General features: G+C 36.6%; 3 protein-coding genes across 3 annotated transcripts; 1 reads left to right on the top strand and 2 right to left on the bottom strand.

The window, feature by feature from the left end:
• Positions 1-11,070: 11,070 nt before the first annotated feature.
• EAF02_009896 (uncharacterized protein) lies at positions 11,071-12,999 on the bottom strand (the record flags this gene model as incomplete). Its single annotated transcript, XM_038905944.1, has 3 exons — positions 11,071-12,021; positions 12,074-12,406; positions 12,466-12,999. The coding sequence occupies 3 exons, from the start codon at positions 12,997-12,999 to the stop codon at positions 11,071-11,073; spliced, it is 1,818 nt and encodes a 605-aa protein (XP_038754367.1).
• Positions 13,000-13,039: 40 nt separating this feature from the next.
• On the bottom strand, positions 13,040-14,274 carry EAF02_009895 (uncharacterized protein). The gene is made up of 4 exons (XM_038905943.1): positions 14,083-14,274; positions 13,843-13,983; positions 13,717-13,767; positions 13,040-13,652 (listed from the first exon to the last, which is right to left on the bottom strand). Exons 1-4 carry the CDS (start codon positions 14,086-14,088, stop codon positions 13,482-13,484), a joined length of 369 nt encoding a protein of 122 aa, XP_038754366.1. The 5' UTR covers positions 14,089-14,274; the 3' UTR covers positions 13,040-13,481.
• A 923-nt stretch (positions 14,275-15,197) lies between these two features.
• EAF02_009894 (uncharacterized protein) lies at positions 15,198-17,231 on the top strand (the record flags this gene model as incomplete). The annotated part of the gene is made up of 1 exon (XM_038905942.1): positions 15,198-17,231. One exon carries the CDS (start codon positions 15,198-15,200, stop codon positions 17,229-17,231), a length of 2,034 nt encoding a protein of 677 aa, XP_038754365.1.
• Positions 17,232-17,526: the final 295 nt, after the last annotated feature.

Below are 17,526 nucleotides of genomic sequence, written 5' to 3'. Positions count from 1 at the left end.
GTTTCGTTTTGAATATCGGCTCTAGCCAAATGCCAGGTCCGAGTTGCGATTTTGGTTGTATTGATGAACTTGATTGCTAGCTCAATCCCTATTGTTATATGCAATAGGAATTGACGGTTTCGATTGATAATAGGAAGGTCCTCAAAGATCTCTTTTCTTTCTTTTGAATATATTGGGTATCTAAAGAGAAGGTGTGGAATTGTCTCAATAGTGTTGCAAATATACTTATTATTCAAAAGTTTGAAACAATATAGATATGATTTGAAATACCCATGGCCTAATTTGAGTTGGAAGAATGCATTAGCGATATTACGAATTGTGCCTTTTGGAAGTTTGATCTTGTTTCCTAATTTCCATAAGTATAATTTGGAATAAGTATTATTGGATTGTTCTAATCGACGATCATATTGGTCGAGGGATTCTCTCCATTAATCTATATCATATTCCTTGACGACCATACCGAGTAAACCAAAGCTAGTATCGTTTGTAAAGGGCTGTATTGTTGTAGCTTCCTTGGCTAGTTTATCCACTAGCTTATTTCCCTATACAGTTGTATGGCCTGGAACCCAATTTAGTGAGATTTCAGCGCCTGCAGCTCTAATTGCTTCAGCAGCTTTTATAGCTTGTATCTGATATGCCTGTCCTAGATGATCTGAGGGAGTCTTTAAACAATAAAATCTAGCTTGATTATCAGAATATATTTTGTATTTTTGGCCTCCATATGCTAATGTACTAACATATTCTATTGCCTTTGTTATTCTATATAATTCTTTATTATATACCAATTAATTAGGACCAATATTGATACACTCGGAATGTAGAATTTGGTTATCTGATAGAATGCAACAAAGCCTATTCCTATACCTATACCTTTCTCAGTCGAAAAGGCATCTGTATATATATAAATTGTATCCTTATCTCTATGCTTAAAGATAATATTATATAGTATAACTATATCCTCCTTCAAGGCTTTACTGATATTGACTCTATAGGGGGTATCCTTTTTCAAGGTGGGAAGTGGAAATGAGAGATTTCTTCGAGTGATGAGTGATTTAGATCTTGTTGTATTGATTCTCTTATTCTATCTAATTGAATTGGCTTATATCGTTTCCTTTTTGGGGTTTATATTGCTTGGTGATTGTTGTAATATTGGAGTAGAGCTTCTTTTTCCTTATTAATTGAATAATTAGATGAGATTTTGGCTAAACAAAAGGCGTATTTCCTAATATTTGAGTCTAGTCGGATAAAAATGGGTTTAAGACCTACTTCTACTTCCATTAATTGAATTAGGACTATTTTGAAGACTCCTAATATCTTTCGAAAAACTAGGTTCTAAAATAATTGAAAAATGTTTTTGAAATTGGCTTGTTGTTTTTTACCAAATTATTGAACCGTAATCTGCTATACTGATTATACAAACGATATAGAGCTATCTCATAGCTTTAGGACTAAGACCTCTTTTTATATTTGCAAGTCATACCATATATTGAAGACTCCTTTCAACTTGTACTACTCTAATATTGATATATTGATTAAATTTAAGATTCGGATTGAATTATATATCAAGCCATCTAATTAAAGCTTGTAGTTTTACAACTTTTTAATTAAATAATATAATAGAATATTGAATTATTAATTCCAATAAGGAAAAGTGTATTAACTCTATTTTGGCTAGATTGAATTGAATTGTATTCTTTGAGTTAAGTTCGTATAATTGTTTTGTAGCTCTTTCTAGTAAATTGATATTCTTTTTTCAAGAGGTAGAGCTGGATATAAATGCAATATTGTTAATATAGAATAAAAACTTAGTCGAATTGTGTTGAAATAGGTTTCGAATATATATTAAGAAAAGGATTGGCGAGATTGGGCTTCCTTGGGGTATTCCTGTGGATATTGACTTGAAGGTTTCTATTTGATTATTGAAGAACAGTTTTAATTGTCTATATTGAAGAAATGAGGTTATCCAAGTAATAAGACTAATAGGCAATTGAAGTCTTTTACAGATCTCTAGGAGTCGATTCTTTGATACGTGATCGAATGCTCCTTTTATATCCATAAATAGAACTGAGGTCTTGAGTCCTTCTTGTTTATTGCTTTCGATTTCTGTATTCAAAAGGAGGGCTGTATCGATTACTGATTTCTTTTGTTGCCCTTCTATTTGACTGTTATGTAATAGATGAATGGTTTCCATAAAATATTCTAATCGTTGAGCTAATATCCTTTTATTAATTTTGTCTAGGCAATTGAGGAGAGCTATAACTCAATATGCTTTAGATATTGAATAATCCGATTTGGAAGCTTTCTTTAGAATCGCTTTAGTAGCTTGTTTCCAATATTGTGAATGATATTCAATATTAAGAAGTTTACTATATAAAATATAGAAGGTTTGTGGAATAGCTTTATATGCTTTGTAATAATCTTTTGTGAGATTCCATCTAGATCAAGGGTTTTGCCTTGTATTTTGGCCAAGCAGGCGTTTTTCAGTTCGATTTGAATGAATTCAGGTTATTCCTATGTATCCGATTGTTGATATCCTTTCTATATTGGTTCTGGGGTTATTGAGGATTGGGGAAAAAGAGTGAATCTGAAAGCTTTACATTTCCCTTCGAAGGAGGTTTCCATTGCAATATCAGGGATTCTCTGATTTTGATAATCCTTTGTATAGGCCATTGCTTTGAAAATTGATTAAATATCCTCTTTTTCTAGAAAGTTATTCTAATAATCTTTTTTTGCTGTTTTTATTATTTGAAAATAGATATTTCTGATTCTTTTGAAGACCTCTTTTGAAATATCATTTTCAAGATCGAAATCAGTTTTTTGTTTAGCCTTGATTGATTGATTGATTTAATTAACGTCCACCTTCAGTCTATGACTATATAGGACGGCTAGGCCAAATGGTCTAGCGGATAACTTTTAAAGTACAAAATTAGGAATTTTAACAATAGGGTAAGTGAAAACTAATACTGGGGACTCGTTCCCGCTTACTATACGAAGTGCGTATAGTAAGATATAGAGTAGAAAGGGTTAAACCCTTTCTTCTCTATCTTTTCTCTCCTCCTCCTCCTTCTCTTTCCATTTCCAAAATGGCTCTCTCTCCTTCTCTTATTGTCTCTTCTTCTTCCACAATTTCGTTTTGTATCTCGGCTCTTGATAGGTGCCAAGTTCGAGTAGCGATTTTGGTAGTTTGTTTAGCCTTATTAAATTCTTTTTGAAGAGATTTTAGTTTAGGTGATTATTATAGTTTAGTTCTTTTATTGATTGTAACTTTTGGAGTTAAGCTTTTTTATTGCTTTCCTAATAATTCTAGTAAGTTTATTAGCTGCTTGATCCAACTTCGATCGATATATATTGTTTTCTATTAGAAAATCAAAGGAGGTTTTTTAGTAATTGGAAATGTCTTCAATTCAGTTAGAGTGGGAGAGCGATTAGCTTTGAATTGTAGTATCGATTCGAAGATTTCCTAGTTGGTAAGTTTTGTATGGTATCTGAATGTTGGTATTTCAAGGGGAGGATTTGGATGACTTTTTCCTTTTAATTCGAAAAGGATCCCTGAGTGATCGGAGCCTATATTATCGAGTGTTTGTTAGTCTTGTATCCTTGAAGTAATACTTTTAGAGGCTAGTGTAAGATTTAGTACACTTGGATTTAGGAGATTCGTTCGAAAGAAAGTACTCGTTCCGGGCTTGTTTAGAAGATTGAGATTTTGATCTTCGAACCATTCAACTAATTGATCGGTATTTCCACTTTTATTAGTATATAGATCCCACCAGGGATGGTGGGTATTGAAGTCGTCTAAAACAATAGTATATTGATTTAAAGGGATATTGTATAAGGATCTCTCGATAGTGGATTCTTATGCTTTTTTTTGATCTGCTTTATTATATATATTAATAATCTGAAAGGATTCGTTTTCGTTTTGATAATCTATTATCTGTATATCCGGATCTATTGGTGAACTTGAAAAGAGGTTGAATGTAGTACGAAGGTTTTTGGCTGTATAGAAAAGGATTCGCGAATGAAGTTTGGGATTGAATTTAGATAAGATTTGAATAAAATTGGAGTATAGAATAGATCTACAACTAATGAAATCGATTTCCACTCTTTATAATTCATAGTTCTTGATAAGGATTATATCAATATTGAACTCGAAAGCTAATTGAAGAGTATTCTTTATAGCTTAAAAAACTTCTATTGAGATTTATTTGAAGGAATTGTAGATTGGTATTCTTGGAGGTTAGCTTTTATAATAATAAGGAATAGTATTATTATAATGATAGGGGAAGATCTAGTCAGTTTAAGCTGAGGGATAAATCGAATATATAGAATAAGAGTTGAATTGAAGTCAATTTAGAAGAGCTAGGCTGAGTTGAGATGAATTGCTTGCTTTTTCCTAGATTTCTTTGAAGAATATTCTAGGTTTATATAGTTTATAATGAAATTCCAGTATATTTCTATGCTTATAAATAAGATCGATTTAAATCGTATCTTATAGAATCATTTTAGATAATAAAAAGAAAGTACAAACCAATCAATTTAGCGATATTTCCTGTATACTTCCATCTAGTTCCATTTCATTCTATTCCATTATAAATCAATTTGATAAGAGATACTATTATACAACTATATGATAATATGATTTTATAATATAAGATCATATTATATGTGTATTAGTCATCAAGATATCCCTTATTTAGTAAGATATTAATAAGTGATTTAGTGGACTTATTATGAATCCTCACAGGTATAACTTATAGATTAGTTTTGTATGATTTTTTGTTGAATCGATTTGAAAACTTCATAGCTTTTAAAGCTAGTGATATGGTTTTTCTTGACAATTAAAGCATTTGGTAAATAGATGAGAGCAAAGTTTGTTCTCTCATATTGTATATTATATAAAAATATATTGAAATAATATATTTATTTTTATATAATTTATAAAAAAGATCTTTCTTGTAATGAGAATCTTGATATCCAAAGCCTTAACATTTTTAACATTATATTGTAATTTAGATTCATAGAATCTTTTCATTTTTATACTATTTCCTGCAATATAGATACACTTTCGTATTGCTAGATCAGCTTTGGCTTTAGAAGAGAGAGTAATAACTACTACTCCTTCTTTTTGATTTGATTGCTTGGCGAAAGGGGTTAGCCAGAAGGGAGTTCCTATTGGTTTGAGTTCCGGATTGAAGGTTTTAATCTCATTCAAGACTAGCTCCATTCCCTTATTCCCTGAGAACTCTCTAATAGGGATATTGTGAAGAATAACTTTATGCCATTCTTGATCTCTTTGGATTCTTTCGGCTTTGATAACTTGATTCCAGATAGCTTTCTTTTCTATGAGAAACTGAGCTGTGTATGGATCGTTGGTAGTGAGGATCAGATTATTGTTGAGAGAAAGTGTTGCTGCAGCCACAACTGGACCTTTAATTTTCATTTTCTGAAAGGCTTCATTGATACCATCCCTTATAGTTAATGAGGAGAAGGTTTCCAGATTAGGGATATTGGGTTTGATTAGAATTAATCGTTTTTGAGTAATATTGAGTTTCTTTTCTTCGGGGATAGTTTTAGTGCTTTTCCCTTTGGAGACTAGATTCCATGCTCCTTCTTTAGTGATACTAGCATAGGAGGGTTTAATTGTAGAAATAGTATTATTTGGAATAGGTTTTTCTAGAGCTTTCGCTTGCGTTTCGATCTTTCTAGTGGCTGATTCGAGGTGGGTTATTTGTGATGTGATGATTTTGGAGGCTAAGGTTAAGTTTCCTTTTTCGGTATATTCACGGAAGATTCAAGGAGATCCAATAGTTTGGATTGTTCCTCGTGTGATTGGGTTAGGGTTGAGGCTAGCAGGATTAGATCTTTGGCTTTCAATATAGCTTCTTTTGTGTGGTAGGAGTGCTTTGAGTTCGGGGTAGTTTGTTATAATTGGAGAGAGGGTTTGATGAGCCTCTTTTCTTATTAGAAGTAAATAGCTGGGGTTGGGTTTGGCTTTGAGTGATAAAGGGGTTGTCTGATTGATTGAAAATCTTCGATTCTGAATGTAGAATCGAAGGATTTGAGAGAGCTAGATGGTATATTGATTGGGTTTTTTGGGGACGAAATGGGACTGGGTTGGATTGGAGTGTTTAAGCGGATTGTAGGAATAGTAGGTAGTGATGGAGTTACTATAATAGTATCCTCCATTATATCCATATCACTGGATTCAATTGAGCTAGCGATATAGCTCATATTGAGGTGTGGTTGTTGTTCTGAAATATTTCGAGCAGAGTTTTCACGCGTTTTTTCGCGTGCGTTTCGTGTTTCGAAGCGCCGACGACAGTATCACAACAACTACTGATCAGAATCACTTGGGGGTAATTGCGATAAGATTTTATTGATAACTATGATCTAAAGCGATCGTGAAAAGGTCGTATTTCGAAGAAAAAGTTTCCTTCGAAATTTGTTGTGTTTGTAATGATATTGATATATTGATTAAATTTGAGATTTGGATTGAATTATTATTTAATTATTTAATTAAAGATTGAGATTTAATAATATCCGAATTAGATAATATGATTAGAAAGTTTTGATTAGTTTGGATATTGAGAAATACATTAATTCTATCTTTATTAAATCGAATTGAATTATATTTTTCGAATTGAATTTGTAGATTTGCTTTATAGCTTTTTTAAGAAATCTAATATTCTTTTTTTATAAGGATAAATTTGTAATTAAAGTAATATTATTAATATAGAAAAGAAATTTAATCGATTTTGAAAAAATAATTCTTTAATATATATTAGGAAAAGGATTGAAGAAATTAAACTGCCTTATAGTATTCCGATCGAAATAAACTTAAAGGATTCGATTTGATTATTAAAAAAAAGTTTTAATTATTTTTATTATAGAAAAGAAACTATTCAGAAAATAAAATTTATTAGTAATTTTAATTTTTTTATAAATATCTAATAATCAATTTTTTGAAATATAATCAAAGGTTTCCTTTATATCCATAAATAAAATTAAAATCTTTTTATAGATTTACTTGTTTCTTTTGATTTCGATAATTAAAAAAAGAATTGTATTAATTGCTAATTTCTTTTGTTAACCTCCAATTTAACTCTTATATAATAGATTAATAGTTTCTACTAAATAACCTAATCTTTAAACTAAAATCCTTTTACTAATCTTTCCAAAATAATTTAGAAATGTAATGATTCTATATGCTTTTGGGGTTAAATAATCAAGTTTTGAAGATTTCTTTAGAATCGCTCTAATGACTTGTTTCCAGTATTATGAGTGGTATCCTAAATTGATTAGGTTGCTGAATCAGAAATGAATTATATTATAACTACTTTCTAGAATATATTATAATACAAAGTAGATTCGCTACACCTACAAACGCTTTCCCGGCTTACTTATAATAAAGCCACTAGTACTAGACTTCTATAAAATCTTTTGACTACATTAAACCACCTATTACATAATTACCTTCAAAAGTTCCAGCCAAAACCAAAACCATTCCTTCACACCTCCATTCCTGTTTACTCCTTAAACCTATCTAATACCTCCATCATACCCTCTGCCCTATAATATCCGATTATAGACTAACACACACATCCGTCCTCTCGAGCTATATAGACAGTATCACTATCACTATCATTATATACTACACCTCACAACTAATAGCCATTTCACATTACCTTACCGAATCTCTCCTACACAACAAAACCGACTATATCTCACAGACTTGCTATTTCAAACTCCTAACCAAACAGCCCTTCTATAATATTTCCAACCCACTAATCAAAGCTCTACTTGTAAAATCCACTCCCCCAATATATAATTTGTAATCGAAAATAGAATACTAGAAATATATTACATATATATATCGTAGAATTGGCCTTTACCTGAAATCCTTTATTATCATAATACCAATCAAGCATTATCAAATATAGCTTACTAAAAACATCCTTTCTATACCAAAACTTCTCTACCATTATATCACTCCTATATATTCAAAAATAAAATACTAAAAACATCCCTCCTCCTACTCCATATATGCTCCCGCCAGCCCCAATAGATATTATCCTAGCTTTTGTATACTTCCTATTACTTTTTTTATTATTTGTAAATATTCAATCCGATATACCCGCAGATTATATATATTATTGAGTTGTAAAAACTTTACATATTAATATTCCAGAAATGTTCTATCGATTTTCGTTTGTCAAATTAAAGATATCAGCCCTACTCCTAATATAGATTTCAATCAGATTCAGCTATATTATAGAAGCTTTATTATCCGCTATTTCAAAGGCTAATTCTATTTCGCAAATGTTCTATTACGATATACTCTAGCTCTACTCCCTATACAGATTCGTAAAAGCATAGTTCCATATCAATCCCGCTCTCATCTCCCTTCCACTATCGAATAGTTTTTATCTCCGTTTTGCTAGTAGTCCTCTATTCCGAGTATCTTCGCGATTACCTTCTGGTGATCAGTTGTGCATACCTTCACTCCCAGTATGGCCTCCGATTAATGTACAACCATCACCCGGCTCCAGTTGACTCTACTTAGCTCTCCGATCGCATGATCGAAGGTTTGTAGGATACACCACATACAGGTGAGAGTCATCGTATCCCACTCTATCACCGTCAACAAAACCAAATTACAACATTCCTTTCCCACCCCATCAAGAAACTCATCTCACTTCATTCTCAATACCCAGAGAGACCCATCCATCCAGACCAAGCAACAAACTCTCAACAGATTTATCAGTCGAAAAACTCATCCGAGATCCTGGCACAATTGCCAGTTGGAAATGTGCTCAATCCACCGATGCCTCTTCTTGGTTAGAAGTCGAGTTTATATACGTAGCTTCTTAACATGTATTTCCATTCATGATCATGATCATATATTCTCTAGTTGATTTAAAGAAAACTGTCCACCTAACGAGGTATCATTATATCTCAAGTATTACCACACGATTTGGATATTGAGAATGAAAATTTGAGTATATAACCTCATCAAATATTAAAGAATAAGACACAGATGTGCAAGACCGGCAGAAGACTAACGAACAAACTTCTCCAGAGTCGGTCGAGCTGGGTGACTGCATAGAAGAAAGGGATGAATAATCCTATATCCTACTGTTAGGACGTGAATAAACCTATATCAAACTATTTCGATCTCTCATTGGAGTGCGATGAAAATATATTCATAATGTTAGCCGCGTGTGTTTTTCATTGTCGTTCGTTCAGAAAGGGTCGTTCCCTAGCAACGACAGCAACAACTCACAGTCGTATTATTATACCATCTCTATTCTTATTCCACTTGCATACTAGATCTATACACCTCTCTGCATCTGAACTAGACCAAATCGTTGAGAATGCATAGGTACACATTTCAAGATATGTAATTACACCTCGAATCCCCCCCCCCCCCTTTGTTTGCACCACGTGCCGATTTGTCTAAAGTTACTGTTTCATCAAACCCAGAAAACATGAGTTTTATATAGACCGAATTCAATTTCTTTCGAAGATCCCAAATCAAGAAATATACAGTATGAAACCTAAAAATCAAATCCCTCAACCTACCAAGTAAATTCCCTCTAATTTCCAAGCTCCCAATCTCATATCCACACCAAATTACATCCCATCACATCTTACATGCACCCCTCTGACACTATATAATCACATAATACCTCTCTCTTTGAAACAACAAACTCCGTGCAGATAACTATACAGTCGCTCGAAGGACTTTGGAAACCGAGATTTGCGGTCTCGTGGATACTGGATACCTCACATCATCGCTTGATACCTAGGTAGGTAGCTATTTCTTGCTTCGACCCGGGAATAATATAGAAGAATCATAGATATGATTTTTCACTATTAAAAGGGTGGGTTGAGATATTGTTGTTATTGGTATATTTCTATCCCTATTCATCGCTTAGATAGTAATTGCTCATCTCAACCACTGTCATTATCATTATCTTCATTCTTTCCATCCATCTCACGTCCTCATACTCCCACATCTCCCAGATCCACCATCAAGAATCGACATACATCTCAACCCTCATCCCTCACTTACCATTCTGCCTCCAAACTCCTCATATGAGCGACCCAGTAGTCGCCACATTGCGAAGCTCAACCTGACCTCCAATTGTCAGGTATTTTGATTACTTTTACCCTCTCGCAAATCAGAATGAGAGGAGTTTATATACTTACCCGTACACCACAGCTTTCCTCAAGATGCATAAACAAATTTTCGCCAGAGAATCAAACAAATATAACTGACATTCCATATCCAATCCCAAAGATATCCAATAAACCAATCAACCTAGATAATCTTCAACCACCTATTTATACAACCCACCCCCCTTCTCTTCCCCTCTCTTCTCTCTTCATGAATATAACAAAAGGTTCCACAATCTCGATATAGGAAGCATCGGGAGTACCTCTTCAACCCTGATAGTTAAACTAGAATTTGTTGTCATACCTAGCTATGGATGTTGATGTTGAGGAAAGATTGTACCCCCTTTTTGTTTTGACTATTGAAAAAGTTATATCATCCGTTATTATTGTTACTGTTATTGTTGTAATTATTATTGTTGGGCTAAATATCTGCACTCGGTTTGATTAATGTGAGCAAGAAGCATGAATGTATCGTAGATAAACAACAACACTTCCTCACCACTTACTACTCACCAATTCCCACCATCACCACCACTCCCACCATCTCCCAACCCACACAACCACTCTCCTACAATCTCTCCCCTCTCCTCTCCCCAAGAACTCCACAATCCCCCTCCCAGCCGCAAACACTCCTAATTCCTCACTCCTCACTCAACAACACCCGCACCTAAACTCCTCCTGTCGTTCTTGTTCCCATCTCCAATTATAAAGATAAAGGAAGGATTAGTATAAAAATTCAATTAGACCAGACAGGACAGGACAGAATACAGAAGGAAGAAAAGTGATAAAGTAAGGAGATTTATTATTCATAATATTCTAGTAATATATATCAACTCAAATCATCATCTCATCTCCCTCCAAAACGAAGCTCCTTCTTACTACCCCCTCCCCTCCTCAACCCCCCTCCCCCCCCTCAAAACTTCCCCCCCCTCCTCCCTTCCCCTTCCCCCTCGGCCAATACAACTCCGTCCAAACCTTCAACCGCGTATACTCATTAACCATACCCCTCACCCTCATATCCTCCATCAACTGCCAGGCCCTCTCATCCCCACTCTCCACGCATCTCTTCACCAACGCCACCACAGTCCCCGGTCTCATCCACCAGCCTCTCCTCCCCGCCGCATCAACCTTATCTTTCCCCACCAACATCATTTCCTCCAAATACCTAAAACAATCCTCATAATCTGCGTTTTCCGGATGTAGACAGATCAAAATGAGTCGATCATAAGTAAGTTCATCAGGTTTGAGATTCAAAGCTTGGATTTCCGACGCGAGAAACATAGCTTTAGATTTGGATCCTCTCCCATGAGCACCCAGACCTCGGAGAAGAGTATTGAACGTTTCGATATTCGGACCCGCGTCGCATATTCGGTGGAGTTCTTTGTAATAATCTATTGCCAAGTCATGACTGTGACTTAGATTATTGGTGAAGATGATGCCTTCCAGAACGACATTTACAGCGGCAATGGGAATCGTATATCCATCTGCTTTTAACGATTTAAGAAATTTCCATCCTTCAAGAGCATGGAATGATGATTTTGTTAGCCAAAGATATATTGATCTTGTGGAACTTGCGTCTGGTGTGAGACCTGCTTTGGTCATGATATTTAAGATGCGGAACGAAGTTTTGATATCTTCAATCCCGACGTAAGCTTCGAGAAGAGCTTCATAATGATGCACGCCAAGAACAGTGCTACGTTTGGAAAGAAGTCCAATGGCTGATGTAGCTAAACTGGGGTCTGCATGACGAGCAGCACAATTTAAGACTGCGGTACAAGTTCCATCTGCAGGATTCATTTCCGAGGTTTCAACCAAAAGTCTCCAGATATAACTGGTACCTTCATACTACATCAAAAGTCAATAGATGAAATAAAGCTATGGTATAAAATTTGCTTACATGAAATGAACTAGCAAATGAATCCAACAAGTGATAATACATATGCATAGCCAGTACTGGTTGATCATATCGAGACTTCAACAGTCTTAAAGCTTCATCCAACTCGTCCAATTCACATAATCTAAAGAAGAAGATATCGTAAAGCCATGGCTTAATTGCGATTTGATCTGCTTGCATTTGTTCAAATTTGTCCATAGCCAACTCATATTGACGATCGCGAAGTAGACCAATGACCAAATTATGCCATCCAGTTGGAGATAAACCATACCAACGCTCCTTCATTTCTTCCAACATCTGAGTTCGTAAAAGATAATCTGGATGAATCGCAAGTACCTGTTCAACGTGAACCATTAGCCATCTTGCTCCCAAGAGAGATCGTGAAGTATACATACTTGTAAAACCGTATGATACAGTCCCGAATCAGCACCAATTCCCAACCCCTTCATCTCTTCCAACAAAGTCCTCACAACCTCTACACTTCCATTTTCAGGATCCGCATTGGCTGCAATCAATGCATCATAATGTATCAACGCAGGTTTTTCCTGCCTGACCTTGACCAAATATTCCACCACTTCTGCGACTTGTGTATATGCCCCCGCTTCCGTCTTCAATTCTCTCAATCGTTCATGAATCTCATCGTTATTCAGTTGTTCCAAATTAATAGGTTTCGGTATATTCAGCTTCTCTCTACTATGTCGCGATCTCGCAGTATATTGCCCGTTTAACGCAGGCAAAGACGTCGTGGTAGTGGTATGAAAGGATCGACTTTTTAAACATGTTGGGATCTTTTTATTCTTAACCCAAGGACGATTTAAGAACTTTCTGGGTAGTTGGTTAAAGGTATTGGAACGCGCAAAAATGAATGAATCTATAGAAGGACAAAGACATCGCCATAGTCCATCAATTGGAATTTTTGTGGTCGTCATTGAGTTGATCTATAATTTTTATTTTCAAGGTTCGCGGAAAGATTTCTAGGCGCGGCGGAAATGTTATAGAATCACGTGGGAACAGAGGGGAAGATAGGATCCCCGCGATTCGTTGGGCGGGATTCATGCGAACGACAGGGGTAATTTTAATTTGCTATGGAGGAAGTTCAAGATAAAAGCATTTGGGGGAAATTGTTGTTTTTGTTGCTGTGGGCTATGATCTCGAAATATGTGATGGTTTGAGACTCTGCTGAGACATATGTATATGTGCCTCAACGATTTCTCACATCCAATATGAACCTATCATATGCCCGGTATACCTGCCTGCATCATTTCAAGGCAAATCTGCCGCATATATCGAAATCCTTCGATCTTCATAAAGAAGAAAGGTAGCCGCCCCTCTGCACTTTGTGTATATTATACGTGCCATTATGTAGCTTCTTCGAGTCCAATTTCAGCTCATTATCACCACCATCAATGTGTCAAGCTCCTCTCCCTCCTCTTCCTCTTCCTCTTCCACCTCTACCACCACGACCTCGATCACCACCTCTATCGCCCCTATTACCTCCGCGACCTCTGTAGTTGTTTTGTTGTCCTTGTTGTTGATCCTTTACTAAATCGATAATTTCATCTGGCATTCGTAGATATTTGATCTGCGAAATGAATTAGGATATAGCTTTTCTAACCCACGTCCGACTTTTCCTAACAAAAACGTACATTGTTTCCTTTAACATATATTTCTGGTAACCTTGTAAATTTATCGCCATCCTGAATTTCGAAGTATTAGCTTCAGCGCATTCCCATCCAACGCCCCAGCTCCACCCTCGACAGAATCTTTCGTACCGGACTCGTTTGAACCACCTCCTTTAAAGTTAAATTCATCCAGGTATCGCATGATACTAAATGACCGTTCAAAGTTTCGCCATCCTTAAGCTCAACCAGCATTGGGTGACCTTGTGCGGCCGTGAGTAGACCTAAGGGGAGCTATAGCAGAAGAAATTAGTATCGCAGATTGTATGCGCACAAGTGATGCAGCTTTTAGGAGAGGTGGAAATGTAGATATCATTTTGAGGGAGTACATACAACCATTTTGGAGATGAATGGATAGATGATATAATGTTGTTTGATAAGGCAAAATGGTAGAATGTCAGAATTGAGGTACAAATTGTAGCCTTAAAATTCAGGCAACATTATCAGTTCTCGGTACCGACAGAAACTCGACTCTCCAGCTGCCAATGGAAATGTCCGAAAGGTCCGCTTATCACCAAATATCAAAATATCAAAATATCACCCTTCACTCATGGCCATCACTTAAAGCATATTTTGATGTCGAGGTATCTAGTCTAGTAAGTATAAGATTATATCAAAGTCGTCGCCTCCAATCAACATATCCAGATGTCTTTCCTCGCACGCAAACATTTCTCGTTTCTTATTTGCTATCCTACTCTCCTACTCCGTGATAACCGCTTTGATGCTGACGACGCGTAATATCGTTTTGGTTAGTTTCTGTTAATCATGACTGCGCAATCGTGAAGGGACTCGTAAGGCAGTGGGGGAAGATGAAAATAATAAACCTTATATCGTTATATTATTATTACTGATTTCTTTGATTTCTTTCCTCTTAATTCCAAGGCTTTCTCTGTTCTTTTGGTCAAATTTGTGTTTGATCTTTTTTTGATCTTTTGTCTACTCGAGTAATTATTCGGTTAGATATTGTACTGGTAGAAATAGTACAGTATTCCATACAATTAATATTATATCTCGATATTGTGCTATTGCATGATATTTCTTTATTGATTATTATTATTGATTATTATTTATTATTTATTATTTATTATTTATTATTTATTATTTATTATTTATTATTTATTATTTATTATTTATTATTTATTATTTATTATTTATTATTTATTATTTATTATTTATTATTTATTATTTATTATTTATTATTTATTATTAAATCTCATTGTTATTTCACTCTATCTTTTACTTCTGTGCTCTCTCATCATTATGCGTAGCCTTCTAAAGGCATTCTTACTTGCGCCGGCCATAGTGTCGGCGTTTGTTTTACCACCAACTTCAGAACAAGATGTTGATGTCGAATTCGAAAGAATGATGTTGACACTACTGGTTAGGTTATATCTGAGTTACGATTTCATACCTATCAAAACTAAATTTTACTTCTAGAAGCTTATACCATGGGATTCGTTCGACTTGATCTTGGACATGATTCCTCATCAGCTGATGTCTCCCCTCTAGACCTTCGAGTTGATATCCTTCACTCCATAGAAGCATGTGGTTTTGGAAATGTTCTAATCGATGGTCAACCTCTCTCACAAGCATTCGATTCGGAAACTTCAATCTCGTCTGGAAAAGGTTCCATTTCGACATCAACAAATAAAATCGTAGTGGGATCATGGTCTTTCGATTGTATCGTTATTGATGGTAAACCACGTGGACAACTTATGAAGTTTATGATTGATTTTGTTGATGGAAAGGCAATTGAGAATTCAGGGTTCTCGGTTTTGTTCAGACAGACTGGAGAGACAGAGATTATGAATATCGAAACTATTTCCTCAGAAGAAGATCAAGTTATCGAGCATCACTCATCATCGGATAAGCAACATCACAATGGAAAGGGTCCAGAGGAAGAACATAAGCACCATATGGACAAGGGATTTGAAGAGGAATACAAACATCATATGAGCGAGGGTTCTGAAGGAGAACACAAGCATCCTATGGGTAACGGTCCAGAGGGAGAGCATAAACACCACATGAGTCACAAAGAGTTCAACATTCACAAAGAATTGGCTGAGCTTAGATACATGAAAGCTCAAATGAAAGAGTTGAAGTATCTCATCCACAAAAAGAAACATCACATCTCAAAACACGCTCGAGAACATCACAACCTTGATGACAGAATCAGAGATTGTGATAGTCTTCGATGCGTCGCTGGAGTTATTAGCGAGAAAGCTCGTAAATTCTACGGAAGAATCGCTGGTGATGAGTTTGATGAAGAATCATTCCATCATTCTCGTGAATCACGCTCAAAGAAGGATAAGAAACATGGTAAAGGATTTCACGGAAAACCAGGTAATCATACATCCGGAAACCATACTTCTCCACATGTGCCTCACGGCAAGAACAACCATACCGGTCCACACTTCCCTCCTCATCGACACCATATTCTTCCAATTTGTCATTATCCTCCACCTTTTGATTTTCATCCTCGTAGTCCTCATCATGATGGACCACATGGACCACCACACGTACCTCCCCATGGACCTCCTCCACATGAATTCTGTCCTCATGGATTCGAACACGGAAGACACCATGAAATGCATCCTTTCCATGATGATGAAGAGGAACATGGACCTTGGGAAGGACGACCAAGACACCATGATGGACATCATGGAGATGATTCTGAAGAGTTAGACAGACCTCACAGAGGACATAACAAATTTGAAGATAAATTTGAAGGACCTCATGGAAAACATACTAAACCACATCATGAACAAGGACCACCACCATTTGAAGGCCCAGATTTCGATAATCCTGAACATCATCATGATGAACATCCACACGAGGGACCATTTGACGGACCTGAATACAACGGACCACATCATTCACATGAAGAACCATTCGAAGGGCCAGAACATGAGGGACCCCACCACCCACACAACGAAGAACCGCACCACAGCCCACCTCACAATGGTCCGCACGAAGACCAAGAACCCTCCTTCGACACCCCCCTCCCTCACTCCTCCCCCTTCCACCCCGCCCCCCAAAGCTCGCATCCTCCTCCACCACCCCACTCCAAACCCGAACACTTCGACAGCCCTCCCCACCACCTCGAAGATGATTTCTCAGGCCCCCCTCCCCACGGCCCACCCCACTTCCCCCTCCACATCCTCAAATTCATCCTCATCGGCTTCCTCCTCTCCCTCCTCCTCATCACTCTCCACCGACGCACCCGCCACCCAAAATCTCATTCTACCCACCACCCACATCTCAACCCCCGCTCTCGTCGCCGCGGCACCACTTTCAGAACCTACTGGAACCGCATCCTAGGCCAAGAAGAAGATTTCGAAGAAAAGATCGATTACTCTCCGCTTCCGCTTCCGATTCCAACTATGAAAGTGAAAGCGAAAGTGAAAATGAAGACGAAAACAACCCCTCCGAATTCTCCATCAGCCGAGATATTTCCTCCTTCCGCAATGCAGCGGATATAGTAAGCGACATGGTCGCAGCAGAGGAAGGACGCATTTTTTCTGCTACTCCCGGTCCCGGTCCCGCCCCCGCGCATTACATTTTTATTCCCGTTTCTGTATCTGTATCTGCTCATACTCATCAGCGAAACGTATCTGAAGATCAGATACGTCGTTTTGATGGATATAATACTCATGGAGTTGGGATGGGAATGGATGATGAAGATGATGATGATGAGGTGTTGCCAGCGTATGAAGATAATGATGGGAGTGAGGAGAGTGGAAGTGTGGCGGATGGGTTTCGATATACCCCTGGGAG

This window comes from Botrytis sinoallii (genome assembly GCF_014898435.1).
Source record: "Botrytis sinoallii strain Bc 23 chromosome Unknown BSIN_022, whole genome shotgun sequence".
NCBI classification, from domain to species: domain Eukaryota; kingdom Fungi; phylum Ascomycota; class Leotiomycetes; order Helotiales; family Sclerotiniaceae; genus Botrytis; species Botrytis sinoallii.
The sequence above is the reverse complement of the archived record's forward strand: the minus strand, read 5'-3'. Positions and strand labels throughout refer to the sequence as shown.